Genomic DNA, 17,546 nt, shown 5'->3' with positions numbered 1-17,546 from the left:
TAACCTGCATTTTATCTTTTAGAAAGACCCTTTGGGGCTGATTCGGTGGTGCCCCGGCACTCAGGTGAGGTACTTCCTAAGTGCTAATAAACCAGAAGTAACATGCGTCTGGCAAGAGAGCGGTAGAGTCTTTGGAAATCTAAGAACCACACAAAGAATTAGAAAGAAAGCAGGAAGCAGGAAGGGAACTCTAGGTTAAGAGGAAGTGGTAAAAACAAGAGGCAACAGGGTGAGGCTGGGTTAGAAGCTTTCTAGACATGCCAAAGCAGACCGTACATGACCGCCATACCCAGGAACATCCTACTTCCTCAAGCTACTCCTAAAATGAAAGCACTTTCGGCCAGACACATTGTTGCTGGATATCATGTCTTGAGGAGATTTTAAAAAGTAGAAAATAAATCAGGAATACCTATCTGTTATAAGACCAATTATCTCTGTCGTCTTTATCAAAATATACAGACCAATTGTTGTCTAGATACTCGATCAAGGTACTATATCACCAATGTTGAGAACTAAGACTTCTGAGTTAAGGTTCCATGTTCTTTCTGCTATTTTTAATTCTTGAATGATGGCATGTTTTATTTCTTAATATGGCCCTTAATCGCATACAAGAACCCCCCCAGACCCAAAATACATTGAATTACAAGACCTATTTGAAAAGATGTATCTGATTTGGGGATGGGGAGAAGCTTGTGTAATTGGAACTCACCAAATGTCGAAATTCTACTGAGAGACTCCCATTAGAAGATTCTTCAATGGACATGGCTTTGACATGAGTTCCACAAAGGACAAATCTTCGATTGCTGGGGGAAAATCTTAGCTATTTACATGGTCTCAGACAAAATATATTTATGAGACCAGCAAAAAAATTCTAAAATAAATTTCTTACCTTAGAGTTGAAACATTCCTGTAAAACCAAGAAGATTCCTTAAAATGAGCTATTTTATAGATCTAGTAAAAACGGTCTTTGATACTTTAGAGGGTAGTATAATAAAGTCATAAATTTTCAAGACTTTATAGTAAAATTTTTTAAAGTAAGTCTTCATTGGAGTTCTATTAAATGTTTGAACTTCAAAGTCAAATATTTGAAGTACATTGATATGTAATGTTAGAGAAATACATTGAAAAGTTTGAAATCATTCTATAAAAATGAAGTTCTTTTTAAAAAGTCTCACATTTTCATGTTTCAAAATGAAATTAGAAACTTACTTGTCAATTGATGCTTTCACCTTTACCTGATAGTTTAGTTCTGGCAATTTTATTAGTAGTCTGAAAAGACACATAAATAAAGAATCAGAAGTAAAAATGAATAGTGTTAAGAGCCTTTTTATATCTTAAAATTTAAATATATTTATGTCATATATATAAATAAAATTTAGGTTATTTCTAGTTACATGTTAGTGTGTTTTAAAAATGTCCAACTCACTGTTGCATCACTATGTTGCACACCTGAAACTAATATAACACCATATACTATCCTGGAATTAAAATACAATGAAAATAATTAAGAACAAAAATGTACAATTCTTTTTTTAGTTTGTCACATTACTGATATTGACACCAGCCACTTCATATCATCCTGACAGACATCTGGGAAGTATTTTCAGTTGATGTGCATTGGATAATACATGGCTAGGTCAGAAAAATAGCTATACATTTTGGTTAAAGCCCACATTTGGATTAAAGGTAAAAATATACAGAAAATTCTTTGCAAGTTTATTAATATGGCTACATTTTATTCTCAGATCATAAAAAACTGTAAGTTTCGAGAAACTAAATATTTTGATGGGGGAAAATCTTAGTGTAAAAACACTGAGAAAAACTTTCTCAGTGTAAAAACACTGAGAAAGACCAGACCTGTGAAAAATTCCAATTCGAATGCATTTGCAATCTTTAAATACACAATGAAAGTAACAGCAAAAATGTTCATAACTAAAACAGATCCAACTCCAAACAAAGAAGTGACTAAAGATCAGAAGAGCAATCCCTTAATTCCTTCTTCTGGTGCATAAAGCTCCTCCTTTATTCTTTCGCTTTCCCAACTCCTTTGATGTGTAGCCTTTGATACACCCTCTTTCTGGGTTCAGTCCAGTTTCAGAGATATTAATTCAATCACCCATTCACTCATCTCAAGCCTCATTCATTCACTCAGCATGTGCTGAGCGCCTCGTCCACACCCAGTGCAGCCCTAGGTGCTAGGGGACTGCGTAGTGAAGAGTGGGGAAGGGGGAAGTGTGGCCGTGGCTACGCAGGAGAAGAAGAAGTCCAGCTCAACAGAGAAGACGGATTATGGAGAACGGTGATAAGCAACGGATGGGCATGAGAGAGATACGATCACAGAGGAGAGTCCAAACAAAAGAGTGGGCAGAATGCGACAAAAGTTCCTTAAAAATCCCATATGAAGCAATGGATTGGTTTTAGGGTTTGGAGTATCATGTGTGCACTTGTTAGCAGTGAGGGGTGAAGAGGTCACATGAATTAGGGCAGGAAGGATCGTACTTCAGGATCCGAGTCACCAGAAGATGCTGCTGACTAAAGGGAGATCCATATCACCCCTCCCTCTGAAATAGGAGATGGAATGCTATGGTAGGAAGGGGTTTTAGGGGAAATCTTGAATACGAAGTCATCTATCAATGAATACTAAGATCATCTACCAAGACAGTGGAGAACAAGGTACAGAGGTGGAGGACAGAGACCCAACAAACAGGTGGAAGAGGAAAGCAGGAACACTAAAGCAGGGACGAATGGTCAATGCCCCTGGTCATCAGTTCAAAGAACATGCAAGGTGAGGCCCATTTGGGGGCCTCTTCCGCTCAGAACTCCTGCCTGTGCAATCTCTGCTCATCTCCCCTTTTGTCCCGGAGAGCTTCTCAGACTTATTGTGTCACCAATGGGGGTGCCTCCAGGAAATGTAGGATGCCCACCACCCCTCTATCCTATTTCCCTTTAGTGTTACTACCTTCTGGGTTATAGAGAGATGTGGGGATAAAGAATGAACAACTCTTGAAAATCATGAAATTTTAAGAGGGAACCTGGCCTCTGGCTTTTGTTCCTGGTTCTTAAGTCTTGCTGTGGAATTCATGCAAAGGAAATGATTAAGAATTTCATGTGACATATTTAAAATGCAAACTGAAGGAAAATGCTCTCCCTTTAAAAATGGAGTTCTGAGGTGATGGATGTTAACTAAACTTTTCGTAGTAATCATTTTGCAGTTTATGTAAGCCAAGTCATTCTGCTGTACAGCTTTAATTTCTATAGTCCTGTATGTCAATTACATCTCAATAAAATGGAGATTAACAAAATGAAATAAAAATAAAAATAAAAATAAAGTTCTGATAATGATAGGGGATCAGGAACCTATCGTGGGGCCCTAAATCATTACCTCAGCATCATCACCTCTTGTCCTGGTCAAAGGTGACTCAGTGATAAGGAATTTAAAGCTTGAGGCTCCTTAGAGATTGATGAATGATGAAGATCTTTGAAAGTTCAAGCTCAAATTCATGATTTTGAGTGTCATTAGGGAAAATGGTACGTTTTGGTTACTCGTGCTAATGAAAAGGATCAAATGCATAGACAAAGCAACAATCGCACAAAAGTCATAGGTCTTTAAATCAGGCACCTAGTAGGATACATGGAAGATTACAGCATTGAGAGTTTTCAAGGAAAATCCTATAAACTAGTTGCTGGGCAATCACAGGCGAAGAATGTGCCACTTTTATTTCCTGGGTAAGATATTCAAAGCCTTCCATACTGTGTCCCCCGTCTACACAATTCTACTTCTCCCTGCGGAACATCTTGCAAAACAGACCAGGAAGTCACTATTGCTGTCGCCTCACTCTCCTACTGTCCCACTCTCCTTTCCCTCTCTGTTCCTCCCCCAAGGTCCTTCCTCCAAGCGACCACAAAGACTTCTCCAGACTCTCTAGCCTTCTCCCATGTCAGTCTTTCCAGCAACCGACCCCACGACGCCGGACATTGCGATTCCATTCTCTCACGCTAAAATCCCTCATGTCCTCATCTTACTGACATGTTCTCTCCAAGTGGGGCCCTGATATTAACATTGCTGAGGGGATCTACCATAGCTCAGTGCTGGGCATGCAGGAGGCGCTTAACACAGAAGAGCTGAATGAGAGGCACTCTGTGAGAAATTGGTCTTATTTATGCAGTGGCTGTGGCTCCGCAAAGGAAAAGATAGATAGAGCATGATCTGCCTACCTTAGCTTGACCGTGAACTGAATAAGAGTTTTAAGTACCATCGGTCTCTGGGGGTGGGTCGGCATGCATGGCTGTCGTTCAACCACAAATGAGCTAGATTAAAAGGAAATAAAGCACGTCATTTGAAAGCATTGAAAATATCGACAGGCTGAAAACCACAGAGAAACAGGATGCTGTCCTCTTAAAAAATCCAAATTTTCTACACTTCTAAGATATTCAAATCCCCGTTAAGCTCAAATCTTTCCAAAGACTTCTCATAAATAATTACCAGGAGATGGAAAAAATGACTTAAGATCGTCCCTTAATAAACGACAGTAAGTAATTCTTAATTGTTCTACTTGAGCCGAGAATAAAACCTATTTTTATCATACTAAACAGAAAGTAAAAAGTTAATTTCATGCCATCTTTGAACTGGGTATTAGAATTTCTGGTACGTGGTACTGTTCTTCTTCTTTTTTTCCTTTAGCTGAGCTTATACACATAAACATGGCCTCTACCCTTCCTTTCTTGGATATGCACTTAAGAAGAAATAACTGAAATCTTCTTTTCTAAAATGTGAAAAATGAACTTCAGCTGGATGTCGTCCTTGGCGCGTAGAAAACTGAGTCAGTTTTTGGGAGAAGTGCCGAATAAATAGTGAAGAGCAGAAATGTTTCTGGAACTCTCTGAAGCTTTAGTCACTCCACCCTGAGGCTCACTGTTCAACACGTCCCCACCTTCCTTCCCCTTAACACCGAAACCCCAGCCAGCGCCTCCTTGCAGCGCCGTGGGACTGAGGCTGCCGTGACGCATTTAAATTGACTTACTTCTTAAAAAGGCTGTAGATCAAGAAGGTGACTCTTTCCAGCAGATGTGCTCTTTGCATGGGAATGGGGTCCCCTTCGTATGTCATTTTAGTCGACTGTTCCTCTAATTTCTCCAGTTGCCTTCTGAGCTGGAACAGACTTTCTGCCAACAGTGTAAAGCTATCAAATAGCAAAGGACCATCAGCGGACAGCTTTCCCCCTTACCAATCTACCATTTTAACTGTTAACCACATTAGCAAGCAATACATTATTACATAATTATTCGATTAAGAGAGTTATTCACTTAATTTCATTAAAGGTTAGTGGCAGTTCTTTATGCTTACTTCCCTGATCCATTTTTCCCTCTAAGATGCATGGCACATAGGAAATGGAAAATATTTCCAATGTTTTGTTATTTATACCCGTAGTTATAGACATCATTCATCAAATTTTGTCAACATCAGGAACTGAATCCCTTTCAATGTTTGTTTAAAAGTCTGTTAAGCATGTAGATGTTAATGATGTGGTACTCGTTAATTAATGTGACCCTCATTAATGGGTAAAAAAGAACAAATTTAAAACTTTAAAGGTACATGATATGAGGAGTATTAGGTGTAAGAATACTAAAGAATAAAAACAATAAGAAATGGACTCCCTCCTCCAAAGTGTGTTTTACAAATCCTAAGTATTAACCAAAAATAATCTGTCTGGAGAAACGTATGGGCTCAGAGTCTGACTCACTAAGTGGTGATATCACCTCAGAAGTGGAGGTGGGGACTTGGGCCCAAAGTCTGGGGAAGAGACAGTCTGTGACGGACACCCAAGCGACTGTCAGCTGGAGAGGTGGTGCGATATGGACAGACTTGGTAAGTCCATCGGGCCCTGACAGCAGCTCTTCCTACTTACAAGTTTACTCCCCACATAGTCCTATGGGAAGACCTGTTCTCTGCCCACTGCCTACTGCTTTGGCTATAAGCACTTTCATGGGCCAAGTTCTTGATTGCTTCCTTTGTTGTTTATTATTTTGATTATTTTATTTTTAGCATTATATTTTATTTTTATTATGTATATTACTGCTTATTATTACAGTGAGGTTAGAGAATCAAAGCATCTCCCCAAGCACAATCAGTAGGTTTTAGAAAGAGCCCAGGTCCTTACTGTTCTTGAGAAGCGGGCCCCGCGGGGCAGAGCTCACATCACAAGCGGTCCCAGTTAGGACAGGTTTCCACTGTATTGACTTGTACCCTTTGAAAGCATTTTAGATTTCAACTGAACATTTTCCTTCTTTTTCATTATTTTTTTCTAAGTGTTCTTTCAATCACATACTTTCATTTTGCATTGCTGAGGAAAACCCTACCCACATTTTCTCTTGTAATACAAGGAATAGTAACCATAGGATTGCACATGTGCACACGCAGGGAATGTCGTGAAGTAGAAGCCACTTGAGATTTTTCATTTAAATACAAAAATAAATCACTGTACTGAAAACACAAAACTAATGTTTAACTCCAACTTCTTTTTTTTTTTTTTTTAAAGATTTTATTTATTTATTTGACAGAGAGAGATCACAAGTAGGCAGAGAGGCAGGCAGAGAAAGAGGAAGAAGCAGGCTCCCCGCAGAGCAGAGAGCCCGATGTGGGGCTCGATCCCAGGACGCTGAGATCATGACCCGAGCTGAAGGCAGAGGCTTTAACCCACTGAGCCACCAAGGCGCCCCAACTCCAACTTCTTAAGATACGCCTTTAAAGGGGTGCCTGGGTGGCTCAGTGGGTTAAAGCCTCTGCCTTCGGTTCAGGTTATGGTCTCAGGGTCCTGGGATTGAGCCCCACATAGGGGTCTCTGCTGAGCAGAGAGCCTGCCCACCCCCCCGCCTGCCTCTCCGCCTACTTGCTATCTCTGTCTGTTAAATAAATATAAAATATTTTTAAAAAATTAAGATACGCTTTTAAGGGGCACCTGGGTGGCTCAGTAGGTTAAAGCCTCTGCCTTCGGCTTGGGTCATGATCCCAGGGTCCTGGGATCAAACCCCACGTCAGGCTCTCTGCTCGACAGGGAGCCTGCTTCCTCTCTCTCTGTCTCTCTGCCTTCCTCTCTGCCTACTTGTGATCTCTCTTAGTCAAATAAGTAAATAAAATCTTAAAAAAAAAAAAAAGATATGCCTTTAAAAACTGAGATATCTTTTCTCAAGCTTTTGAAGCTAGTGTTTCTTATGTCCTTATAGAAAGCTGTGTTCATTCCTGGTTTCAAAAATTCACTGGACTCTTTTAAGGTTAATATATTATGCAAGAGAATTAAGCAATTCGCATGCATGCTATAGATTTCTAGAGATGCTTTATTTTTGGCCCCAAGGGAATAAAAGTAAAAATACATATGCATCTCTTTGTTCTCAACGGCAGTTCCCAGGTGCTAATAAATCATCGATAAGCTGAATGAATTGATGTTTTGGGCTCAGCCTGCCTTCTCTGGCTCAGCGACACTGAAGCTTTGTACTTCCTGTGGTTTTCACTAGAAACTAAAGTCAGTTCGTTGTACCAATTCTGCAGCTGGTCGAGCCCGTTGTGCAGCGGCCCCCCGATGCAGGCAATCTGCTGCCGCCTCTGCCAGTCCCGCAGCTCCTCCATCAGCGCGCTGCTCACCAACGCGTCCGTCTCGTTGACGATTTGGGTCATCTTATTGAGCGCTTCCTAAAAACAAAGGTGACTACTGAAAAGATTGAGATGCAACCAAAGTCACTCATAACTCAACCCACGAAACTATTTCTCAGACCTGGGGGATAAAGGCTAGGTTAACATTCTCACCAAATATTTTACCAAATACTACCTTCTATTTATCAGAGCACTGCCTTTTCCTACTTCCAATTTGAAAATTTTTTTAAAGATTTTACTTATTTATTTGACAGACAGAGATCACAAGTAGACAGAGCAGCAGGCAGAGAGTCTCTGAGCAGAGAGCCTGATGTGGGGCTCGATCCCAGAACCCTGGTATCATGACCTGAGCTGAAGACAGAGGCTTAATTCACTGAGCCACCCAGGCACCCCTCAATTTGAAATTATTATAATTAAATAAGGTTATTAAAGGAAGCCGCATGATCACAGCTAACAATCTCATATTATCCCATAATATCATTTAATCTCATCTAATGTAAATTCAAATACATTGAATTTATAACTCCTGAGTCATTATTGAATCTTCTAGTCATACATCCATATCTCCACTTTTCAAAAAGACATAAATTATATTTATATTCTTAGAAATATATGCATTTATTCTAAAATGTACTGATTAAAATTTGAGCCTTCCTATGTTAGTCTTTTAGGGACTTTATCTGGGGGTGCCTGGGTGACTCAGTCTTCAGCTCGGATCATGTTCCCAGGGTCCTTGACTGAGCCCCACATAGGGATCCCTACATGGCAGGAAGTCTGCTTCTTCCTCTCTCACTACCCCTGCTTCTGTTTCCTCTCTCACTGTCTCTCTGTCAAATAAATACATGAAATCCTTAAAAAAAATTAATTTATTGGGGTTGAGGAAGGCATAGTGGAGAAGTTTAATTTTTAAAGGCCTAAGGATTAGAAGGTATGAATTCTTATCCGGTTTTGTGACAAGCTATGTGAATTGGGATAAACCACTTAACTTTGCTGGAACTTGGTTTTCTGATCTATACAATGAGGTGACTGGACCAAATAATTTCTGAAGTTCCTTCTGTCTTAAAATCTTATTTCTAAGCATTTCTTAGCATGCACAAAACATAGAACATAGATTTATTATACATAAATGCATTAAGCCTATCTTGGATTAATTATTTGCATTTTAAAAACCTGATTTCTAACTGTTGAAGTTTATAATGTAGGGTGAAAATAAATTTTACATTTATTTGTGCTCACACAAATTCCTACACAACAAATGAAGCTGAACTTCTAGAAATAAACTCTTGACTTATCAGTGACTGCTCAAATTTCAGTTGCATTTACTTCAAGGAGAGATAGAAAGTTGAAATAGAAATGATTTCCCTCTTTTAAAATATTTCACTGAGCCAGTAAAAGCCTTCTCTGCTCTTTGAAAGGAGGTTAGATTGAATATGTTCGGTTGTCGATGAACTATCCTGAAATCTATTCAATTACGTAGCCTCAGGTCATTTTTCAGAGTGGAAACTGGAACACTGATTTTTCTAATAAAATTTTAGTGGCTTCCAGGGAATATTTTAATTCTACATGTAGTAGAACCTGTATCAGCATAGTAAGTACAGAAACTAAAATGGTCATGTCTGAAATAGGGGCAGGTAAAAACTGGGTAAGATGTTCGCCTTGAAGTTAACGGTCGCTACAGGGAACGCACTGCATGAAGCAAGAAGCCCAGCTGCGTAAGCTCGGGAACGGGAGCACGGCCACCAGTGCGGCACTCTTCCTGGAAACACCACCGTTTATCGTTCAGCTTAAACAGGCTTGAATGAATCCAAGAGCTTGATTCTTCTCAGTGGGAGCAGATATAGGAAAACAACAGTGGGCAAGGCCAAGGTAACGTTCTCCACTAACCTTTCTCTTGAAGTCAAGACTGTTAAGCATTTCTTGCAGAGTTAAAACTTCCTGATTCATCAGGGCGTTGTTCTTGTCCCCCTGGTCTGTGAAGGAAAAGAGTTGAGATTTTGAGCCCTCTCCCAGGCGAAGCTCTTTGCCCCGAAAGCCAAGACTCCTGCAATCCCCATCCTTAAGTCCCACGATATGAGAGATGAAATGTGGTCCTTGTGGAAGAGCCTGGAATATGTCCCTATTTGCTCATCTGCCAGGAGGATCACCTCCAAGCGAGCCAGGGAGGAGATCTCTATCTTACAGACCTTGACAGAAGACCAGTCTTCACACCACGCTCCTGTTTGGGGTAGGGAGAGGGCTAAAAGGTTTTTGAAATGCATTCCTTTTTAGGTACCTCTACACGGACAATAACCCTAGTTAGTTGGCCTAAGTAGGAAAAGGGCCTTCTTTGTGCCCATTATTAGATCATAGTGGATTCCTCCGGTCCCTTTACCTACTGTTCCCGCTCTACTTTCTCACCAGGAATTACGGAAAACTGCCTGGAAGGGTTGCAGTTGTATCCACTTACTCTCATGAACTAATAAAGACTCGATCTTTTGCTCCCCCCCTCTTTTTTCTTTTGCAGTATGATCTTGCCTCACAGTAAAACTAGAAGTCGGAAAGAATTGCAAAGAAAAATCTCTGACTGAAAAAAAAAACAAAACCCCAAATGGTTTATCCTCTTAAATGGGAGATGTGGAATAAACGTTGTATATTTTAACTTGAATCTTAAACTTTTCTGGTATATAGCAAGTGATTGTACCAACCCTCCTGTCCATGAAGAATGAAGGTTGGAAATGCCGGTCTGGCTTGAGTAATTGGGAAACAACACTGTGCCAAACTTCTCCACAAAGCAGCCCTGACCTCTGGGAAATCATTCCTGGTTGTATTAATTCACAAATTTGCAAGTTCTTGGATCCCACATGTAGTAAAATCTGGCTCATATAGCCTTTTATAAACTCAAAGCTTCATTAGCTAATAATTTTCAGTCTTCACCAGCGAGATATAACTTGTTTCCCATGTGTCTTTTATTTCACTTAAAACATTTCATTTCACTTAAAGTCAACAAAATAAATACTTGTTGATGTTAGTGACGGAATGAGATTTTTATTCTTTGTAATGTTCATGGGCACTGATCATAGTAATGTAACTCTAATTGTCATATGTTAAGTCCAAAGTGATTTTATTGTTTAATGTATTTGTTTATATTTTACTTCTTAAATTGGTGGTTCATGTATGAGATTTGGGGTGAGACAGCTTTCAATGGACTTTAGCGCTTGGTGAAATGGGCAGTTCTAAACCTTTTTAGGATCACGGACCCCTCTGATAATCTGAGGAACCCATGTTTGTGCCATTTTTCTGAAGGGAAAAATTCTACACAAAAGCAACTATGAACACTTAAGGATTATTAAAGGATTAAGGATTAAATTATTAATCCTTATTGTTATTATTATTTTTAGATTTATTTATTTGACAACCAGAGATCACAACAAGCCAGAGAGGTGGGCGGGGGGGGGGGTGTTGTAGGAAGCAGGCTCCCTGCGGAGCAGAGAGCCCAAGCGGGGCTTGATCCCAGGACCCTGGCGCCACCCAGGCACCCCTATTAATTCTTATTATTAAGGATTATTATTTGTTTGAGAGAGAGAGTGGGGGAAGGGAGAGAGGGGAAGGGGGAGGGACAAGCTGACTCTGCTCTACTCAGAACTCAATCTCATGACCCTGAGACCATGATCAGAGAAAATCAAGAGTTGTTCACTTAACTGACTGAGCCACCCAGGTGGTCCACAACTACGAACATTTTAAATATCATTTCCCAGGAGTCAGTAAATCCTGAAGATGCCAGGAGAGCACATCACCCCCCACCTACACCAAGCAAGATTCCTAACCTAATATCCTCGCTTTTAAATCTTGAGGTGAATGTTAAGCACTTGGTCACAATCATTCACACTTCCTTCTGAGTAAATGTTAAGCTAACATTTCAATAATTAAAGATGCTTCTGAAAATAAAATATTTCTATCCCAATTGTTTTTAAAAATTATTTTAAAATAAGTTTAGAATTACAAAAGGGTTGCAAAAAGAGTAGAGTGCCCATCTGCCCTTTACCTGGCTTCTTCTAATATCTTACATAAGCGTAGGGCAATTATTGCAGCCAGCAAACGAACATTGGTACAATCCTATTAGCTAATCTCGATCTAATTGGAATTTCTCTGTCCCACGAATGGCAACACACTTCAAAAGATCAATCCTGTTACTTATAAATTTTAGACCTTGTAAATATTCTCATTCTTTCTTTCCATTATTTTTCCTTTTCTTCCCATTTTTTTAAAAAAAAATCTACTTGTAAACGAACTCAATGTCTAATCACAAAGATAGAGTCAAACAATTGCCGTTTCCTTACATTTTGACATTTATATAATTACTGAAATTATGTCTTTGAGATTTTTTTATGATATGAGAAAATACTTAAAATAAAACTTAAGAGTGCAATATACAAAACTATGTAAAGGGTTATTTCAGGTTTTTTTTGGTAAATAAATAGATATACATGTGATTAAATGTATAGGAAAAAGGATGGAAGAAGATATACTAACAATTTGTTTATCAGCAGATAGTGGAATTTTTCATGATTTTTTATTTTTTAATTCCCTTTTCTTTTTTCCAAATTTCCTATAGTGAATCACATTTCTACTTATAATCTTTAAAATCTTCTTTAAAAGCAATGTAGGAGAGACTATGGACTCTGAAAAACAATCTGAGGGTTTTGAAGGGGCGGGGGTGGGAGGTTGGGGGAACCAGGTGGTGGGTATTGGGGAGGGCACGGATTGCATGGAGCACTGGGTGTGGTGCAAAAATAATGAATACTGTTATGCTGAAAATAAATTAAAAAAAAAAAAAAGCAGTGTAGGGCTTGAACTCATGAACTGAGATCAAGAGTTGTGGGCCCTATGGACTGAGCCAGCCAGATGATCTTAAAAATTATATCTAAAAAATCCATGTAAGTATGACGTTAGTAATTTCCTGATTATACTAAGCAACTATCATTACTTTTCTTAGTCGTGATAATGATATTTTGATTCTACGGAGAATGTTTTTAGTTTTTGGAGATGTGTGACCAAGTAGGAATGACTTCTCATGAGCTTTACAATTTATTTTGAATTGGTCGATTAAAAAAACATACATTATATGGGGAGAAAAGGAGGAAGCAAAACACTCCTCCCCCGCACTCTCTCTTCAGGACGAAAGCAAGAGAACTTCCCTTAGGGAAACAGATCAGTTTATCAGCGTTGTCAGTATGAAGGGAAATCCCAGTCATGTCGTCTTTATGTCCTAAGTGAGAATTAAAGATGAAGCAAAAACTTACCCATTGTCTGAATTGTTTTGTACCTGTAGTCAAATTCATCCTGCAGGTCTTCTAAATACTTGGTGTCTTGTTCTGTCATCTTTTTATAAAAGAAAACACACTCACTCTGTTGTTCTAATTAAGTGTGTCAACAAAACATCATCATCAGTCTTTCAAAGGACACTGTTTGGTGCTTCTGGCCTCCAGTCACGAGCTGGCCCAAGCATGCAAAGCCCACGTTTCTAAAGACTAATGGCCACAAAGGCTGAATAGCCCCGAAGAACAAGAACTAGGCTAAATCTGCTTTTCCACTTGCTCTTCCTGATCATTTGGAAATCTTGCGGCATCTTGCCCATTACTTCTCATTTAGTTCCAAATGATGTTACAAATGTCTTTTTTTGGCCAGAGACTATGGATACCTTTCACCTTTTAGTTCCATACAACTCTGCATGAATGTACCAATTATCTTTTCACTCTATTCTATTCTGCTGTGGTTTATGGTAATTCAGTCTACATTTTTATCCCTTCTCTGCTTCTTAGAGAAATATCTATGCTTCCTCTATATGTCCTATTTGTTTTTATTTTGAGGTTTCACTTTGCTCTTCTCTCCAAACCTGGTGATGTCTCTCTGCTTCTAACAGGTACTACGTGCCAAGATCTGGGCTAACGGCATATCTTCGACTATCGCATGCAGTCCTTCCCAACAATCCTGTGATGCTGGTCATCCTCACGTTTCCAGATGAAGACACACAGAGATTTACAGTGTAAAGGTTTAGAGGCTTGGAGCTTGGTGGGTAGGCCCAGTCTCTAGTCAACTGAAGCTGAAAAGCTTCCCCCCAAAATCTTTTCTAACATGAACACAGTGAGTGAGAGAGAGTTATTTTATTATCAGATTGTCCTGTGATTTCTGTAAGAGCTAACTTTGGGTGCAGTTAGATGTCTGGAGGCCACAGTTAGCCTTGCTAGGTTTCTGTGCGATCACTCACCTGTACACTATTTTTAATGGCAGCCACTTTGTGTTCCACATTCCTCTGCCTTTCTGAAACTGAAGAATTTTGTAAGGATTTCTCCAGAGGACCCTGGGGAAAGAATGTTCTGAAATTTCAGTGATGTCAATGAAACAAGCTTATGATAAATGTAGTATATGTGGTACACTTTGAACTGAGGCTTGGATTTATAGGGTATGGAATACTATAAATCCATTAAAAAGAATACTTTGGAAAAAAAAATTTAATGACATTTAAAGTAGCATTAAGTTGTTAAGAAATAGAGCAAGTTATAAAAACACCATACATTTATGAGTCCTCTTCCTAACAGATACAGATACAGATATATGCATAGACATGCAAACTCAAGTACATATGGAAGAACACACACACCAAAACATTATCAATAGGTAAGTGAAATTACAGATGATTTTATGGCTTAAACTTTCTTTCCTAATTTTCTATAACAGACCTATGTTACTTTTGAAATTCCCTAAAATGAATAAATGTAAGTTAAAAATGAGTATAGTGAAGCTACATTAAATTGGACTTAAATTCAGAATTAGGGATGTTGACTTTGCTGGGATGAGATTTACTTCTACACTGGAACAAAAGTTGTTCACTAAAGAATATCTAAAAATATTAGCCCAGTTAAATAGAAAGGCTAACCAACATTTCCATGCACCATTTCTTGGCCATTCAAATAATCTAACATTGAGTGTTCCTTAGATATAGAGACACTGATGTGCTCCTTAGATATCAAGCCACATAGATACCAAAATGAGAGTTAGAATATCGGCAACCCTTTTGCCTTAGAGTTGGGTGAAGAGCTACGGTTTAGAAAGCCTGATGACTTGACTAAGCAAATCAGGAGTGCAACCTCAAGCAGAAGCAATGTGCGTGGCTACCAGTCAAGTGTTCTTCCAACTACACCGCATTCTTCAGATAGAAAAATAGTTACAACTCCCCCTCCCATATATATGCTCCCATACATTTGTATATTGGTTTGAAGTTTTAAAATTAACACACCAGTGCGTCTCTCGTGGTAGTATGTCATATTGGCAGATTGTATGTAGTTTCTAATTTGACTGATACCTGATATTTGAAGACAACACCCCCCTACCACACACACACACTAAAATGACTGAGGAAAAGAGGGATATAGAAAAGGATAGCTGAGTATATAAATGAGAATATCATATGTTAGTAGTAATAGCATCTTAATTTTTACCCAAAATGTACTGAATCAAACTAAATTTACCGTAGAAGCACTATATTTTAAATATATTTTCTATATTTAATTAATATTTAATTAATATTTATATATTTTAAATTAAAAATATTATCCTTTATGTAAAAAATAAGAAGAGTGAATTATTAAAATTCTGTATTTCTCCAAAAACAGCCATAATGTGAAAATAGCTAAGTCTAAAAATTTTAACAGCTCAAAAAAAGATATTTTCCTGGGACCTTTAAAAATAAATACAGTATTGATATACATATAGTATATGATTTACTAAGTTATGGAGAACATCATCTAGAAATTGATTACTTACATACTCTTCCTTTTTATAAGGACTAACTGAAAAAGTATTCCCAAAGACTTAATTGATTCCCTCTGTTAGTCTTTCTTTGATGGAAGCTCTGAATTCATTGAGGATAGTATGACAAAATATAATCTAAAATAGGGCAGGGCAAAGTACATTGAAACAAACAACAAGCAAGTATTTATGGAATTTTCATCAGATAAAATTTTATGTGTATAGTTTCCGGGTGGTGGGGAGTAGAAGTCCAGAGCCATAGAAGGTTTTGACAAAGATCGACCCCTGAGGATAATCCTGCTGAAGGAAGCAAAGTCCACATGGAGCTGGGACTTCAGCCAGGAGGCAGTGAACTTCATCCCTCAACTGGTACTGTAAGACCATGGACCAGAGTGGAACCAATAGAAACAGAAAAGAATTTATAGATAGGATTCCAGAAACAAACTCCAGAAAGCCTTGGTAATTAGCTCAGTATGGAGGCAGAGAAAAGGAATTACTCAAAGACCTTGATTCCAAGTGTATTGGAGGATAGTGGCACCATTAACATAGGTAACGGCTGGGAAGAAGATAAGAATTTCTGTTTCAGAAAAATTGAGTTCAGGGAGATAACAAGACCACAAGTTCAGAAAATATTACCTGAACGGGCATATTGGCTGCAGCCAATATTCTTCTCTCTTCCCTTAAACAGTTTGAAATAACCACAGCTACATGCATTGGATTGCCATGAAATTTTCCCTAGAAAAAAGTCAGAAAAACAAACATAAAAGCTTAAATATAAACATCATATGAAAACATCACTACTCATAAAGAAAAAATAATCCCTCAAAAAACATATGAAATTATTTGGGATTTGTTTCAACAGTGTCTTCTAAAGCCACAGAAACCTAGATTGTGAAACTCATGCGGAGTAAATTAAAAATAATTCTTGAACACCTCTGTAGAAAAGGCCCTGAACACACACTCGGGAGGATCCATTTATTTTAGGCTTAGGATAGGTTTTAGGTAAAAGAGTTACTTCTTTGTAAATTATTAGGAACCAGGGTGGTCCCAGCTGTTCACTTGCTAACTCTGTACTTGATGGTATACTTAAAGCATTCTTTTGGTCCCTGTTTGGTGTTGTTTATGTTAACTAGATTATAACTCTACGAATTTACTAGAGTGAGGCTACACACATTTCAGCAACAATATTTTTCTCAGATCTAAGCATATACATTTATTACCCATGCAAATGGTGCAGACTTTGGAAACTGGCAGCCTGCGGGTTTAATTCAGGCGCTAGATGTGCTGTGTAAGTCACATATTGTAATCCCTTCAGGAGGAGCAGGTACTGCCCACAGCTGCCATTGTGTCCAGCACTGAGAACCCCAGGCACTAATTTACCTCAACTGCCAAGACCCTGTAGGTGTTTCAGTTGTTTTGGGTTATAGGGCTAATCCCAACACCACCATCCTTTTAGTCAGTAGTGTTAAATGTCTTTGTTAATTGAGCTTTTCCAAGCCGGGGTAAATAGGAAGCTTAGTAAGTGTAGACAAACACATTTATTTATTTTCCCTCCCCTCTCCTGTCCTCTCCTCTCTGAAAGACATGCTAATAATCTACAAAATGGTCAAACGGGTCAGTAAGAGAAACAATGAAATAACGACCCATAAAGCGGAAAATTAACAATGAATCAAAAGGAGGAATATCAAGACAATCAAGACATACAAATGGCTATCAGACACATGAAAAAATGTTCATCATCATTAGCCCTCAGGGAGATTCAAATTAAAACCACATTGAGATATCACCTTACACCAGTTAGAATGGCCAAAATTAACAAAACAGGAAACAACATGTGTTGGAGAGGATGTGGAGAAAGGGGAACCCTCTTCCACTGTTGGTGGGAATGCAAGTTGGTGCAGCCTCTTTGGAGAACAGTGTGGAGATTCCTCAAGAAATTAAAAATAGAACTTCCTTATGACCCTGCAATTGCACTCCTGGGTATTTACCCCAAAGATACAGATGTAGTGAAAAGAAGGGCCATCTGTACCCCCAATGTTTATAGCAGCAATGGCCATGGTCGCCCAACTGTAGAAAGAACCAAGATGCCCTTCAAGGGACGAATGGATAAGGAAGA

At 38.7% G+C, this 17,546-nt stretch overlaps 1 protein-coding gene across 4 annotated transcripts in view; it reads right to left on the bottom strand.

The window, feature by feature from the left end:
* Window positions 1-17,546, bottom strand: part of STAT4 (signal transducer and activator of transcription 4) — a 99,636-nt gene that overhangs the window by 22,334 nt on the left and 59,756 nt on the right. For all 4 annotated transcript variants that reach the window (XM_059168557.1, XM_059168556.1, XM_059168559.1 and 1 more), the window contains 10 exons: window positions 16,067-16,165; window positions 13,890-13,982; window positions 12,925-13,003; window positions 9,530-9,615; window positions 7,533-7,684; window positions 5,022-5,180; window positions 4,216-4,308; window positions 1,210-1,269; window positions 890-907; window positions 710-803 (listed from right to left, as the gene is read on the bottom strand). In XM_059168557.1, the coding sequence (XP_059024540.1) occupies window positions 710-803; window positions 890-907; window positions 1,210-1,269; window positions 4,216-4,308; window positions 5,022-5,180; window positions 7,533-7,684; window positions 9,530-9,615; window positions 12,925-13,003; window positions 13,890-13,982; window positions 16,067-16,165 (933 nt within the window). The remainder of the gene's footprint in view (window positions 1-709; window positions 804-889; window positions 908-1,209; window positions 1,270-4,215; window positions 4,309-5,021; window positions 5,181-7,532; window positions 7,685-9,529; window positions 9,616-12,924; window positions 13,004-13,889; window positions 13,983-16,066; window positions 16,166-17,546) is intronic.

Source organism: Mustela lutreola, chromosome 3 (assembly GCF_030435805.1).
Source record: "Mustela lutreola isolate mMusLut2 chromosome 3, mMusLut2.pri, whole genome shotgun sequence".
Taxonomy (NCBI): domain Eukaryota; kingdom Metazoa; phylum Chordata; class Mammalia; order Carnivora; family Mustelidae; genus Mustela; species Mustela lutreola.
Note: the sequence above shows the minus strand (reverse complement) of the source record. Positions and strands in the feature narration are given on the sequence as shown.